The following is a 17131-nucleotide window of genomic DNA, read 5'->3' on the forward strand; positions in this document are numbered from 1 at the left end:
ACTAATGGAATTACTTCATTTCATAAGCAGTCCTTCTCCAGAGAAACCTAGAATGTTTATCTAAATATCAAGAAACAGAACTGCAGGTTGACCCACCTAGTTGCTAATGAGAGTATAAAATTCTTCTTTTAATGAGCAAAAATGCCACATATCTGAAGGAATTAGATGATCACTGGACTCTTCTGAATTTTCCTCTGTATGAATAATGAGTCAATGTTCACTAATGCAAATGGAAACACACCTACTCGCTTCAGTGGGTTCCACATTAAGGTTGTAAACCACCAGTATTATGGCCAATATGTTTTCCAAGAATGGGGAAGAGTAAATGGAGTTATGGAAGACTGAAAATAGCTAATCCTTAACAAGCATTTCAAATAAAAATTTTTAATTTTCAAAAGCATCAGATACAAGATTGTGAGAAGATCAGACATTGTGAAAATTATGAGCTCAGAAATGGCAACCTCTTAGCTTTGTCCTCTTGTATTATTACCCTTACTAAGTATTAAATGAAAACTCTAAATATTAATCAGAAATAATAGTATGTATATGTGTGCTGGGTTTTGTTTGTTTGTTTGTTTGTTTTTTCTCATGAGTGCCCAAGAAAAAAGTCACCTCTGGGAAACAACAACACTGAGATCTCTCAAGGGGAAAACTGAAAATTTTATATTTACAGTACTGTTGTGTCACTGAAGAAACCACCCGCCCTGTCTTCCAGCAAAAGCACAGAGTTAGCACCAAATTAAAAATTTTATCACATTCTTTAACAATAGCATTGAATATAATACTGTTTCCTTCAGCTGCTGTCTGAGGATAGCAACAAGTCAAAGACTGTGCCACATACGAAGACATAATCTCAATTTTGGTTCCTATAATCTTAGTTTTATTTTCTCCTGTGTGAACACACAGCAAAATAATATATTTAGAGGATTGGGAAAATTGTCAGATGTTCTTTCAATTGCTGGGCAGTGGTGCTAGAAGGAAACTATGTAGCAGTTCCACCTAAAAAGAAACCAAAAAGGCTTTAGGGTGATTTCTGTGAACTGGCATTTATTTTATCTGTCTAAAAATTCTGATCTGTGAGTGGATGGGTGGCAAAGTAAATACTTGAAGGATAATCATATAGTTCTTAAGACACCTGCATTTTAGGTGAGTCCCTGCTGCATTTTGAAGTTTAAATATAACTCAAATTTATACAAGTATCCAAAACATAAGTACATAAAATTTTTGTAGTGTTTTTCTTGTCCAGATGTGCTTTGATCTGCTAATTTTCTGAAACCTCTGTTTCTTTTAGTCCTTTCTGTCTCCCGATGTTTGTATCCCAAGGAGTGAAGTGGGGAGTTAGTCATTTGAATTTGGGTAAAATAAAAAGTTGTAGCTTTTGAGTTTTTCAGATTTCTGAAGAGTAGATTCTCTGGTTAAACATTTCTCATTTTTCTAGTGCTGTGTGTTATTTTAATTGTATTATGTTTTCTGTCTGCAGACATCCTGAGATTGATACAAGCCATCGTCCCAGGCAACCAGGTAAGCCTCCAGACCCAGGACCACCAAGCTTAAGTAAAAGCAGAACAGTAGATGTGCTGAAGACAGAGCAACGGGCACCTGGACGGAGCCCTTCTTCTATTAGTCTAAGGGAATCAAAATCCAGGACTGATTTTAAAGAAGATCAGAAGCCAAGTATGATGCCCAGTTTTCTCTCAGAAGCCAATCCCTTGAGTGCAGTCACTTCTGTTGTGAACAAATTCAATCCTTTTGATTTGATATCGGATTCAGATGCAGCCCATGAAGAAGCTGGTAAGAAACAAAAAGTTACACAGAAAGAGCAAAAGAAACCTGAAGAGCAGAGGGGCCTTGCAAAACATCCAACTCAGCAGCAGTCTCCAAAGCCTCAACAACAAGGACCTGTCAGACCTACCCCCCAGCAAACTGAGTCTTCCAAACCAGTGCCTCAGCAGCAGCAGCCTGGGGAACCAAAGCAAGTTCAAAAACCAGGCCCTGGTCACCCAGCAGACTCTAAGCTAGATCAAGCAAAACAAACACCCCAGCCACCAGGACCACAAAAATCTCAGCCTCAGCAATCAGAGTCAACGAAGCCTGTTCAGCAACAAACTTCTGCAAAACCACCATCAGGCCCAACAAAGCCGTCACCACAGCAACCAGACAACGCCAGAACATCATCCCAAACCCCACCTCCCACAAAACCATCTTCACAGCATCCAGGACCTGTAAAACAACCATCTCAACAGCCAGTGCGACAAGGAGGCCCTGTAAAGCCATCTTCCCAGCAAGCTGGGCCTCCAAAACAGCCTTCTCAGCAACCTGGACCTGAAAAGCCATCTGCTCAGCAAACAGGACCTGCTAAACAACCATCGCAGCCTGGACCTGGGAAGCCACCTCCCCAGCAAACAGGGCCTGTAAAACAAGTGCCACCACAGGCAGGGTCTACAAAACCATCTTCTCAGACTGCAGAGGCCACAAAGCCCCCAGGACAACAACCAGGACCTACAAAAACACCGGGCCAGCAACCAGGGCCTGAGAAACCCTCCCAGCAAAAGAAAGTTGGTGCAACCCAACCCACGGATTCTCCCCCAAAGAAAACCTTATGTCCTCTTTGCACAACCACTGAACTGCTGCTGCATGCTCCAGAAAAGGCCAATTTCAATACGTGCACACAGTGTCATACTGTAGTCTGCAGCCTGTGTGGATTCAATCCTAATCCTCATATAACAGAGGTGAGTAGTTTTTAAATGGATGTTTGTTACCTTAGCACAAATTAAGTTTAGTTCAATTATTCTGAAACATCAGATGTGTTATAGAGTATTGTCATGATCAGTTAAAGCTTTATCAAGTTAAGTAAAAAAGGTCATGTCATTTGGGAAAATTACTTTCAAGTAAAAGGGGGGTGAAACTGTGGAAAAAAGATTATAATGGTTCTCAGCTTGTACAGTCTTTAGAAGTGTGCTCTTAATTCTTCATATAAAAAGAGGAGGTGTGACATTTTTGCCCTTTTCCTTGATTTTAAACATTCACTGGCTATGTTTATAACCTGACTGCAGCAGTTATGTGTTGATGTGTTTATAAGTATATGAACTATTGCTATATGAACTAAGCAACAAAATATGAAAATATGAAAATGACTGTTCATTGTGTGTTTCAGCAAAGGAGGTAGGGTGAATTTACTTTGTAACTGTGTGTGTTCAGTAACTGAAAGGTTGTGTCCTAAGTTTTGGCTTGGTGAGTCAGGTTATTTAATTCTTGTCGGATGCTAAGACAGATCTCTGTGGACTATTTCAAGCCTTGGTCATCATTCTTGATGTAGTTACATAGCTCAGAAATGGCACAGAAAGTAATATTAGGACTTCAAATGAACTTATTTTAACCTGATGTTTGCGGTACCTTGATTTATATGCTCATATATATCCTTGTTCTTTATTTGTTCTGCATGGTAGTAAGGCTTCATATGAATGTTTGATCTCTTCTTATTGCTTGAATAGCTTCTCATACATCCTGCTATGCTAATCTTAATGTAGTCTGGGTTTGATTTCAGTACCAACACTTATCAATACTTCGAAATACAGAGATGCAGATAGAGGATGGCATCTGAATCTGGCCTGGCACTGAAGACTAACTAGGGAGACATACCCAGAAGGGGTATTTAAGAGACATATTTTTTTCGTTTAGTATTAGTTTAGCTAATCAGAGATACTGACAGGAAGACTTATGGACTGCTACTAGAATCTGAAAAATAATATCCCTAGGTTTAATACTGAATGAAAGAATTACTGTGACATAGTCCTCTGGAGATCATGAAGTCCAACTCTCTTCTCAAAGCAGGATCACCTAAACCAGCTTTCTTATAGCCATTTCTTAGTATCTCCAAGGGTGAAGACTCCATAGCCTCTCTGTGCCACCTGTTTGCTCAGTACCACAATGATTTAAAAACATTTCTAGCAGTTACATTTCTTTCCAGTTCACATGTTTATTAGTGATACCATTAGGTGGGAACGTGGTAACAATCAGGCCATTTTACATCCAGCTAGTATATTATTTGTTGAGTTTTTGTTAAAATCATAAATTTAAACTTGAATTACCAATCACAGTAACTGGTAGCACACTGCATCATTTAGAAGTGTACTATTTTGTTTGAATTTGTTTCAGGATTGAAATAGTTGCTGTTAATGGAAAAGAAGTGATTTGAAGAGCTGTGGGCAGTAATTTCAGTGCATCTGCAACTAACCAGATGACCAAAGATTATATTATCAGAATCTGTAAGAGGAAAGGTCAGCATGCTGTTCTAGGCAGTTGGGTTAAAAAGATATACAAGACAGACAAGAAATGTGAGGCACTGATGTTAAAGAGGAACTTTTGTAAGAAAAGCTTACCTTGAAGTTTTTAGACCAAAATTTTTTACATTTATTTGTAGGTGGTGAGTTTTTTATTTCTATACTATGTTCTTGGGGTCTCTTGGAGCTGAAGTTTTTAAAAACTTCAGATTTCCCCATGGAAACAGTCGACAACTTTGGTATGTTCAAATGGATCTTGAGAGTTTATGTAAGAAGATCTCAAAGTATTTGGAAATTTCATGAATAACTACTGGTTTTTGAAGCGGATACTCTTAAGTGTGAAATTGAGGATTTAAAACAATGAGTTCAGCTGTATTTAAGACTGATTGCATGCATATGTAAAAGCGTATTTGAATTTCATATTACACATTGAAATAAACACAGGATATGCATTTATTTCATGAGGAAATAATTTCTGTAAATGAAGGTATTGGACATCTAATTTATTCAGCTATTAGTGCCAATCTCCTGATTCCCACTCAGACTTTCCTCATTTACTCAGCTTTGCACCACCAGCTGTCTTGCTGAATCTTCATTGTGGGTGTCCTGCTCCAATCTGCACTGAAGTGCAATGAAATCACATCTGACTTTATTACTTAACAGTTGGAGTAAAGTAATAGAACCTGCTATGGCACATAGAAAAATTTGACTTATTTCATCTGCAAAGGTCCCCACCTGAGTTATTAAAAAACTTCCCTCCTGTTTTCCTTTTCCTTTCAATATTTTGATTATTAACAAAAGCTTCTGATTTCTCCTTTACACATTTCTTCCTGTCTAGCACAAAGACTGTGGTTTGTATCTTAGCTCTCATTTTTTCTTGAACGGTTTTTTCATTTGGCTTCTCTTATTTTAACTTCTGAAGTTTTACTGACCAAAAGTCTTTGTGTCCTTAGCTATGCACTTACTTTTTACTCTTAAACTCTGGCTTTTTCTGCTGTTTTTCTCACCAAGTTTCACAATTCTATAATCACGTGTTACGCCTTTTCTGTGCCCTTTAAACTCACTGTTTTTATTGCTTATGTTAAAACAAATTACCAGTTAGGAAGCAATAATTTCAAATTACGTATGGGGAGAGTGAAATGCCTGTATTTAGAAAATAATTTCTATTACTTTTGCTCTCTCTCCCCCTGTACAGCTGCTTGAATATCTGTAAGATAGTCTTCCAAGTTTCTTACAACATAGTTTCATTCTCACAATAGAGTGAATTACTTTTCCAATATAGATATTTCTACATTTCAATATTCTATATTTTTAGCTGATTCAGAAAAGAATATAGTAGACTGTGCAAAGAGGCTTAGGGAGTAGGTTGCACGCATTGTAAAACCATTATAAAAAGGGCTGTTTTTTAAAATTTTTATTAATTCTTTTATGATAAACCTCTATTATAAGGTTTAAATACCACAGTGGTACATGCACTGTGTTTGTTCTAACTCATTAGTGTAACTAAGAGCAGAAAGTGATACCTGTATTGCCACAAGGTCAGACCCCTTGTACTATTTCTCTGAACTATCCGACCCCTTGGGAAAGAGGGGTAGTTGGTATCCTGGTTTTGTAGAGCAGTCTAGAGAGAAATCAGACCATACTTAAAATGTTCAGTAACATATGTCTCTAATCTGTCTAGGTATTCCCCACTCCACTTATCATCATCATGGCACACGACTGCCTAGAGATAGTTGCATAAAGTAACAGAAAAAATGGTATAAACAGATTTGATGACTGGTATGCTGTTTCATTTTACTTTCATACACATCAGAATCTTGTAGAAGGTGTGTATTTGTTTTATTACATGGTGTGTTTTTTCTAATTTTAAAAAATATTTTGCCAAAACCACTCCCATAAACAACAGAAAAGAGTACTCCTCCAAAAAAGACTCAGCCTTCTAGACCATTTGAATAGGAGTAGGCTTTCTGAACATGAGCAAAGGCAGTTTAGGGACTCTCCTCTTCATTAAACACTTATGTATAGTTTTTTATAAAGTTAGGCAAAAAGAATTTTAACTACTACTTAAGTCTAAATGATCAGTGCATATGCTTGGTAGCTGGAATAACTTTTCTTCCTCTGTGAACTAGTTATTGGAAGATGCATGTAACACAGGCTGAACGATGTTTTCAAATGTAAAAACACATAATAAATAATAATAAATAATAAATATACTAAACACATTATAAATAAATGCATAATTCCATTCTTTATGATGGGCTTCTGTAATGTTGATGATCCAGTGGACTGTTGATGCTGGAAACTTGGTTGTATGTGAGCTCTACTCCATAAGTCCACTCTTGATGAATATGTGTGCATATGTGAATGCCTGCCTTCCAGGTAATTTTTAGGAGAGATTATTTTTCACATATTTATCTGCCAGTTTGTATTTCACCCAGTGATGCAGTATTTTTTGAGAGACCATGTAAAATTAGTCTTTCAGCCAGCTGCAATTTTTTGCTAAGATACTTGCTGAAAATTGCACATTGAGAGAATCTGAAGATGTGTATATTGATGTATATTGATGTAGGACTTATTTACTTGCCAAAAGTGAATTATAAATATTTTGTGGGTTCTGACTGGCTTTGGAACAACATGTCTGTATCAAAGTTGTCTTAATCCAAATGGAAAAAAGAAGGGCAGGAAAAAAAAACAAAACAAAAAGGTTGAGTCTCTTCAAGTGGAGTATAAAATTTCAGGTCAAGTAGAACATTTTATTGGATCTATGGTATTTTACAATTTGGCAGAACACAGAATTTTTAAAACCTAATCTGAAATATTTTCATGTATTTTGTTGTTGTTGGAAATCTTTCTGTGTTGCCTACTTCTTTTCTTCTTTTGATACAGCCAGGAATTTTCTGTATCAGCTGTTCTAGTTGCTTCAGCATTGATTTTTTTCCTCCTCATTTCTGCTTTCATTTTTATGTACAATCAGATCATAGCCTTTGGTGATGAAGAGTATCATGATTTGGTTCAAATCCTAGTAATGGTTTTCCATAATTACATTTGTTTTTATTGATTTCCTGCATCTCCAAGTATCCTAAACAGTAGCAAGTACCTGTAGTGAAGTATTTTCGGTGACTCGAGAATTTAAACAATTAGAAATGCATTAATTTTCTTCAGTTACTATTATTAACTTCTACAGGAAAGGAATAGACATTAATTTAAAATACCGTTCATATAAGGAAGATGTCTAATTTTTATACTTACAACAAATTAATAGAAATTATATTAAGTCTCTGTTTATTATGTGGCAGTAAAGGAACCTATTGATTGAACTGAAATATTCCATATGATTTAGAGTCTAGTTGCTGTGGTGCATAAGAAACAGAATGCAAAATGGACTGGAAATTACAAATAAACAAAAAACCCAAACCTGTGTACACTGTGGTAATGACATGCTAAAAATTCTAAGCTTTTCAATACAATGAAAAATAGCTTTGAAACGCTGTGCCCTACCGCAAACAAACTCCGGTGGATTTTCAAGGTGTTACAAGTAATGCAAAACAAGATAGAAAAAAAATGAAGGACTTGAATCTAACCATGAGTGATAATAATCATCAGTTGTAGAGAAATGAGTGAAAACTCAACAAAGATTTTTCCTTTTTTTACCTTCTCGAAGTAATAATTTAAGTATGAATCTTAACTGCACCAGATTAGCAGCCAGAGCTGTTCTGTGTAAAGAGGATGTAGTTTTGTCTAGGTCCAAACTGATCACAGAGGAAATTCAAACAAGCCTTATTTAGTTGTCCTTTAAAAATCGTCAAAGTTCTAAGTATTTTTGTGTGAAATACTTGGTTTTGGCCCAAAGAATGCTTGGGGTGTTTCACTGCTACTAACACTGCAAATACATTGAAGTGGAGACAATTTCATAATTTTTGTGATCAAATGAGGTTGGTATAGTTCCTTTAGTGCTGTCTCTAGCTAGAACTGGCTCACAGACATTTGGGAAAATTGTAAAGATCCTTAAACAGAAGGATTATGGAATTACATATTGTTGTTTCTCTGTATGGAATATTCCTAAACACACTCCTCCACTGTTTCTTTTTGAGGAAGACTATGCACCTATGTTTCTACTTTACATTTAGGATTAGATGTATTAATATTGATGCCTTATTCTTTTAAGAAAGGGATATAACATGGAGAGAAGCAAACACCTGTGGATGGCAAATAGTTTCTCAATATTCTAATTGGGCAGTATTGTACAACATGTTGAAGTGTTTACTCTCGTTAGCCCAGAAAACTCTCCTGTCCAGTTTTTAACACAAGTAAATAATAAATTAAACTGCATAGCTAAGGATGTCAACGGCAGTGAGCCATCTGTGCCAGTATTGCTGTTGCTCAGCAACTGTAATTTACTACTATGCTGGGCCATGTGATGTGGAGATGTTGTTTGCTGGGTAATCACTGGGCAGAAAGCGTGGCCCAGCCCTGCTCTGACCAGACAGCATAATCCCTTTTCAAATCTCAGTGATACCCACTCAGATGTTCTCTGTGGAGCACAGATGAAGTTTTTTAACCCTTTCTTTGATGCTCTCTTGACTTGCAGATATATTTTTTGTTAATGCTTCATGTGTTTCTAGTGTATTAAATCTAGATACAGCTAAAGAGAACAATCAGCTTTTGCTGTAGTGATGTATGACACAGGGCACTGAGCTATGTTTAAAATTCTGTTTCTTTGTTCTAAACATGGCACAGCTTAAACACATGCTTGTCAAAAAACTAAACTTTTTGATACTCTGAAATACTGGTGTTTAGAAAATGAAAGCCAGAAGATTATATGTTTGCTATTTTACTGTTTTGCTTTATGATTCTAATTATATAAGCTATAAAATAATAGTTCCCTAAACACTTATAGTTCACATGCAAGCAGTAGCTTTTTGGATTGGTAATTAAGGCACAGTGGTGGAGTGTGTTTTAACATTGTGATAATTGCGTAACAGTATTAATCCAGTAATGTTTTTAGTAGTTTTAAAATAAATAACATTTAAAAATAGTTTTTAGCAATGGCTGTATAAAGTTTGCTCAAGCATTGGTTTAGCACAAAGCTATTATGCTTGTAACCAGTGCTTTAGTTTGTGGAATGGGTACTGAGGGGAAAATGCTAGAACTTAGCATGATTTTTGCGAGCTGTCTCAAGTTAGCATTTCCTGATAAACTCCCTAGCTACCTTCCTTTCAAATACCAGATATAAAAGGCAAATATTTATTTGCAATAATCTACTTACCTCAAAGGAGGATCAGATGCATACTGTGTACAATAGCTAAATGTTTGTTTTATTGTAATTGCTTCAAATAGCTGAGTTCTTATTCATGGAAGGGTAGTGTAGAAGGAAAATTGTCTCTAGTATGCCTGGACTTGTTCTGAAAACCTTCTCAGTTGTATGTTGGCATACTAACTCCTGTTGTTCAGTGATGGAAGTTTTTCTTCTTTATTCATAACAGGATTTTCTGATCTACTTCCTTGTCTCTTACAGTATTTGAAACCCCTGCACAAAGCTGTATAAAATCATGGGCTCTAGTACTTTATTTTTCACGTTTCTCTCATTATCTTGGAAGAAATGTCTGCTAAAAGCACAATCTGCTTTCCTCGTTCCTCTCTAAAGTTGTCAAGAACCAAGTAAACTTGATATATTTTAAGACTAGAAACTGCTTTTGTCAATAAAACTTTGGGGCAGCACTGTGTAATGTCAGCACAGTACATTTACATATCTGGCAACGTAAAGGCTCTGTAAATCTTTACATTTTTGTGGTGTTGTAAAGGGATATTACATTTTATGCATATCTTAAAGTTCTTTTTTATAGTACAAAATGACTGGTCTAAATGAAAATGAGACCAAATGCCTTAAATTGTGGTTCTGTTTTCAAAAGAGCTGTTAAAATGGCTTCTTAGAACTGCATTCATATTGTGTGCATGTAATTTTTTTATGAAATAGGTTCATTCTGCAAGTCAAAATTTCTTTCTCACAGTACATCTGGAATCTTAGAATCTGGATTCTCTTCCACTCCTACATCATCTGCAGGAATAGAAATTAAGCACACCAATTGATGTGCTCTCTCTGCAAGCTTTCCTATTGCTTTTTATGGGTTTGCCTAGTTAGTACAAATCTGAATTCTTGCAGAAAGGAATAGGCTCCATATTGCCTTCATTTGTGTTGGCTTTGGGATAAGGAGAACTGAAGTGTAGCTGGTACTTGCTATTGATGTTAACTGTTAGCTTATGAATTAATAAAGAAATGTGAACTATGGAATGTGGTGCTATAATTTTCTTCAATGTGATTCTTCATTGATGATCCTACTAAAATACTGTGAATACATTAATTTGGTGCTTTCAACTAGTACTCTTTATGCAGCTTTTAAAAGATACAGCTGATGAATACATAAAATATATTTTTTATTGATACAAGGGCATATAGTTTCTACATCCGTGACACAGAAAGCAAGATACTACTTTCTGTATTCAGTAGCTGAAATCTGAACAAAAATGCTGCATGAAATCTGTCAAATTTACTGTCCTAGTTATGATAATTAATGGCATGGGTCTCAGTATGAAGAAATGGCATGGATATCTTCTATAAATAGGCCCCACCCCTATCTGTCAGTATAAAAATAGCATCTTCAGCATCAAAGAATATCCTTTACAATAGACAGGAACTGCAAAAGCTCAGGTGTTGCCCTGGAAACTTCCCTTTTAATTCTATGTAGAGATCTGAGGAATATGGAGAAAAAAACTAGAAAGTCACACACTGCTGTCTGCAAAGACCTTTAAGGATAGATGAACATTATTTTAGGTATCTATAGCAGCAGTAAGTTTTACACCATCGATAATAACATGTAAGAGCATCTGTATTTAACAGAAGCCTGCTCCCATTAGATTTAAGTCTCTGTAATTGCAGTAGAACAAACAGGCAAATGCTTGATACAAAACTGCATTATGTAGTGCACTTAATTTTGAACTCCTGCAGTTCCAGTCACAGAACTACAGTTGGTGCAGTTTTGTATTTGAAGGTGATGTGTGTAAGTGATAGTGACTTGAGGGTTTTGCCACTTAATTCCTCCCACTAAAATGCATGGGAGGAATTTTTTGTCTAAACCAGTAAAGATTTAAAAATAAGACACTGAAGTAAAACTTCCTACATTTTCTATTTTGCACTTCAGATGTAGGAGTAGCAAATTGATTTTTAAAGGCTTCAGTTTAATATTGAGAGTGGATTTATGTGTGTATATGTATATAATTTTTTTTTTTAAGAACAAGAAAAAACAACAGTTGAGAGTTAAGATTTTTTTTCTTCTGCATAAGTTTGTGTTGAAAACTGCAGTAAAGAATAAACTTTTGTTCAAATTCCAATTAGGTGGTAGGGTGAGACTGGATCATCTGAATGAAGAAGGCAAGCTTAAATGCTTATAAATGCAATTGGAATCCTAGACACCTTTAAACATGAGAAATTATTCAGGCTTCTTATTCTGTAGCCCCATTCAACCCTACAGCTACTTTGTTCGGGGCCTGAAAGCTGTTAGAGTAACATGGTTTCCTGAAAGTTGGTTGAGCACAGGTAGGCACCTCACGCTGTTAAGAGTTTCATCTGGTCATCTTAGAGTACAGCGCTTTGCAAGTGGAGGTGTCAAAAAGAAGCAGGAGCAATGAATCATGAAAAGTGCATTGTCCAAATCTCTGTAAAAGTTCTTTAGTTAGTTGGGAAAGACATTCCTCCTTCAGGCCCATTAAAAAGCTCCTTACAGGATCCTGTATCTCTCCACTGTAGAGAGGAGGCCACTTCCTTAATAGAAGAAATCTGAAACACTTTGCCAAAGCCAAACAGTTGTGACAGCTTAGGTAGATGCTCAGAGTATGTGGCTTCAGTCCAGTCTTTGATTAATTTAAAGTTTCTGGGAAACCCTTAAGAATACATCCAGATTCTTGTTGGATTGGAGGTTCTTGTTGGATTCTCTTGTGAGAGAGAGTGAGAGAGAAAGGAGAGGAAATTCACCAACCAAGGATCCAGTGGCATGCTGTTGGTCTCATAGCAGAGGAGGGGGGGGGGGCCCATCGTAGGAGAAGGACAAGGGGTTAGCGTCTTTCTTCCTTTTACACTATGCATTTCTTGCTGTGCCACAGCTGCTAGCCAACTGTTGCTTGTCCTGACTTGACCTGGAAAGTTCTGTCGAGTGGTCAACTCTCTTGTAGCTTGCCATCTGCTGAGTCAGCAGAATTAACAGGTGTTTTTCCCTAGTTGTCTCAATTAAACAGTATCCAGCCTGTGCCTGTGAAGGAGCTATTTTTTCTCAAACTTTATGACTTCCCTCTTAGCTCTTCTCAAGCTTTATGGCATCTCCTCACATCTCTTCTCAAGGCCTTCAGACTGTCTGAGACAAATACATCATTCGTCCCGCTTGTTACAGACGGGATAAAGATAAGAGTATCACCACCTGCAAGATTCTGCAGCCTAGGGTGGTAGGCCAGTCCTGTGCAGAGCTCCAGGCAACAGTTCTTTCCCCTTCCCCCCTGTGTATGTGTAGTGCTTTCAGTTGCCGATTGTCAAAGCCTGACTGGAACCTCACACCAGTCTTCTCTAAATTAAAATCATTGCCCCTTGTCCTATCCCTACAAGCCTTTGTACACAGTCCATCTCCAGCCTTCCTGCAGGTCCCCTTCACGTACTGAAAGTCACTATTAGGTCTCCCCAGAGCCTTCTCTTCTCCAGGCTGAACAACCCCAGCTCCCTCAGCCTGTCTCCATAGCAGAGGTGTTGCAGCCCCCTGCTCATTTTTGTGGCTTTCTTGTGGACCTGCTCCATCAGGTCCATCTCCTTCCTGTGTTGAGGGCCCCAGAGCAGCAGAATCACCTCTCTTGAGCTGCTCTCCACACTTCTTTTGATGCAGCCCAGGATGTGATTGTCCTTCCTGCTGTCTATACCATTGATAAAAATATTAAACAGTATGGGTCCCAGTACAGACCGTTTAGGGACAACACTCGTCACTTTAAGCTGTATGCTTAAAGGCAATTATGCATTTGCTGTGCATAATTCTCATTACTGCTTTCTGTCAGCAGACTTAATGTGTCAAACTATTCCAGCAGTATTTGTCTTCTCAAAAGAAATTTTTCTGCATTTTTGCTGTTTTTATCCTCCAATATTCAGCTATGTGTGAAAGGAGTGTGAATCCTTTAGAGACCTGGGCTCAGCGGTCACCTGAATCACAGGAATATAAAGAAGCATGAAAAAATCCACTGGGCATGTTAACTGCAGAACAGTAATATGTTTCCCTTTCAAACAGCAATATGTCTCCCTTTCTACAAAGAAGTCTGAAATATTGCAACAAGCCATACAATAGAATAGCCTATTGTTATGCTGAGCTTATCAACTTTATCATATTATATATAAAACCTTTAAATTTTCTTTTATTTTTTTTCTACAGATTAAGGAATGGCTCTGTTTAAACTGCCAGATGCAAAGAGCATTAGGTGGTGACCTAGCACAAGGTGATGGTCCTGGGCCACAGCCACCTCCACCCAAACAGAAGACACCCATTCCACCTTCAGCACCTAAACCATCCCCCCAGCCACAACCAGTTCAAAAGAAAGATGCTTCTTCAAAACCTGATCCTTCACAGCCAGCAGACTCAAAAAAACCCCTCCCACAGAAAAAGCCACCATCCTTGCCTGGATCTCCCACTGTAAAATCAAAACAACCTCATGGTATGCCTACTGAGGTCTCCCAGCAAATAGATCCTACTCCAAAGTCTGAACATGAGAGGCCAGTGCAGGATGAAGATAAGCAAAAACAACCCAGTATACAGAAGCCTACAATGGACACTGTGCCTACCTCTGCAGCAGCAGGGCCAAAACAGGATTCAGCAGATCCCAAACCTCCCCCAACTCAACAGAAAGCAGAAGAATCCCCAAAGCCAGAGGTTGCCAAGCCATCACAGGACACACACCCGGCTGGAGATAAAACAGATTCCAAACCCCTTCCACAAGTGTCTCGACAGAAGTCAGATCCCAAGCTTACACCTCAGCCTGGGGCTAGACCAGATGCTAAAACTCAAAAGCCTGTCGAGCCAACACAAACAAAAGGTGATCCTAAGAAGTTACAAGCAAAACAGGTTCCAAAGCCTGAGACCAAACCTGCTCCCAAGGGCCCACAAGCAGGGGCAGGTCCCAAGCCAGCACCAGCACAGCTGGCACCTCAGCCCCAGCCCACTCAGAAAACTCCTGAGCAATCAAGGCGTTTCAGCCTTAATCTGGGAGGTATCACAGATGCCCCTAAGCCTCAGCCTACAACACCACAAGAAACAGTTACGGGGAAACTCTTTGGATTTGGAGCTTCAATCTTCAGCCAGGCCTCGAATTTAATTTCAACAGCAGGTCAGCCAGGACCTCAGACATCAGCCCCCCCTGCTTCTGGCCCTGCAGCGAAGCAGCCTCAGCCTCCATCACAGCCTCCAGCCTCTCCAGCTGCCCCCAAAGAGTCTGGTCAGGCTCAGCCTCTTCAAAAAAGTGTTCCTGTAAAGAAAGAAGCCAAGCCTCTTACAACTGAAAAATCGGAGCCATCAAAAGCAGAGAGTGTTTTAACAACCAAGGGATCTGATTTGGAAAGGAAAACTGTTTTGGCTAAAGACAGTAAGCCTCAGGCTGCAGAAGCTAAGAAACCTGCTGGAGAACCAGAGAAAGTCAGCCAGCCTGAAGTGTCTTGTCCCCTTTGTAAAACTGGACTAAATATTGGTTCTAAGGACCCTCCAAACTTTAATACATGTACAGAGTGCAAGAAAGTTGTGTGCAATCTCTGTGGATTTAACCCAATGCCACACATTACTGAGGTAAGGAGTTTTATTTTTCCTTTGTTCTTACCTGCAGGCTCCCTGTGCTGTGGAGAACAGGCTATAGCTGATTTTTAACTCCTGAATTGTCAAAAAATTTTTGAGTGTTTCATCATCTGAGAGCTTTTTAAGTTAAATATTTGTTGTATGAATTTTTGTCAATAATCAGAAAATACTTCCAGTTAATTTTCTTCAGATTAGAGGGGTCTGGTTTGGTTAGTTGCTAGGTTTTGAGGCATAGGCAGATAGTTATGGTTAAGAACTCTTTCAAAATCAGTGCTACTATAATATAACAAACTAATTTCAGTCCATCATAAGATAAAGTTTTTTTTCATTTGGTTCAGTATTTTACATTAACATGTGTATCTCTGATGAATATAGCTAATTCATACAATTATTGAATGAAGGAATGTCATTCCTCTTCCCTCCTGTTTAATATATCCTTAAGTTTATTCCATTAATCTTATTCAGGCTCTGGAGTCTTTGCATGTGCTGGTGTGTGATGCTTCTTTGGTGAAATATGTAGCTTTTTGGTGTGGATCATGCAAGATTCACATGAAGGTTCATTCTTTAAGGAGTGGGAGTATGAGACTGCCTCTGTCTTAAGGTGAGAAGTAATTTTTGGAGCAATAGCAAGTTGTAGGGAAAATATTGCTTATGTTGTCTTCAAAGGAATTTTTTTGTGGGTTGTTTTCTGGAATATACTATGATGTCAGAGGTATTTGTCCCACTATAATAAGCACATTTTATCTAAGTTACGAATATGTTGTTTACTATCTGTGGTCATTTAGTTCAGAAAGAAAGGTCTGAAAACACAGAAGACTGATCAGTGTTTGAAAGCCATGATTCAGCTGATATTTAATGTTGCTAATGCATTGGATTCCATCAGACACACATTTCTTCATCACTGTCCAGCCCCTTGCCACCCATACACGTGTATGTATACACACACTCGTGCACATATATACACTTATTTAGGTTCTAAATGTGAATAATGTAATGACTTTCTTCAGAAACACTCTAGTATGCATACAAAAAATACCACAAAAGCAAGATGTGTCAGTTCTGGTGAAAGCTAAAATGACAGCTGTACAAGTCCTGGTCATGAACTGACTTCTTCAGAATTGACTTATGTGTGATGGTGTGGGACTGCTTTGTGGTGGGCAGATTTAAACTCTGTATTTCTTCTGTTTAAAAAAAGAAGGCTGGTATTCTGTTTCTTTTTTTCTGTCACTGTTATTGCCAGAGGATTCTTTCTGTTTCCACTCTTTGAAATATACAGAATTGAAATGCTCTTGATATTCTGTATTCTGACTTCCTCATGCCTTTCTTTGCCTCTTTTTTTGGCTCCTTCTTGAATTTTCTTCTTCCTTCTACTACATTCCCATCCCAGTCCATGGTTTTCCATCTTATTTTATTTTTTCCAACAATTTTTGCAAGTAATTGGCAAACTGCTTTTCCTTGACAACAGGAGTTAGTTTGCTTAGCTGAGGACAGCTTGACTTTATTTTTCATGAAGATGGGGAACAGAAGAGGTATGTCACCCTCTCCCCTCCCAAGTGAACTGTCTAAAGGATATATTTAATCTGAGATAGCAATGGTGTCCCTGTATGCACTGTATGTCATGGGTACCTGTTACATAACAGAAACATGATGGTGAGCAAATAGTTAATTCTCACTAGCACACTCTTTTCATCCACTAAACTTTTCTAATGTGTTTAGTCTTCAAGGTTGTATTTACTTGTCTGTTTTTTGAAGGGTTAGGAAGGAGAAATAGAAGTGCTTTATAAAATTGATCTTTCTGATGGTTTTCTACTTAACTTTTGTATTCCTATATTCTGTATTCAAAGAAAAAAAATCATAATTCCAAAAGGCTATATTCCCTCTTGGCCCCACCAAGTGTTTTGGATGAACAGAGTAATGGGTACTTTACAGTTTGGCTTTGGGGTTAATTCTTCTTTTGGTAAGAATCTGTCCCATGGAGCAGGGTAACGAGTG

General features: G+C 37.9%; 1 protein-coding gene across 1 annotated transcript in view; it reads left to right on the forward strand.

Annotated features, from left to right (window-relative positions):
• Nucleotides 1–17131, forward strand: part of PCLO (piccolo presynaptic cytomatrix protein) — a 281990-nt gene that overhangs the window by 4307 nt on the left and 260552 nt on the right. The window contains exons 2-3 of the mRNA XM_030467444.1: nt 1481–2729; nt 13733–15133. Of these exons, the coding sequence (XP_030323304.1) occupies nt 1481–2729; nt 13733–15133 (2650 nt within the window). The remainder of the gene's footprint in view (nt 1–1480; nt 2730–13732; nt 15134–17131) is intronic.

Source organism: Calypte anna, chromosome 1 (genome assembly GCF_003957555.1).
Source record: "Calypte anna isolate BGI_N300 chromosome 1, bCalAnn1_v1.p, whole genome shotgun sequence".
In the NCBI taxonomy this organism is placed as follows: domain Eukaryota; kingdom Metazoa; phylum Chordata; class Aves; order Apodiformes; family Trochilidae; genus Calypte; species Calypte anna.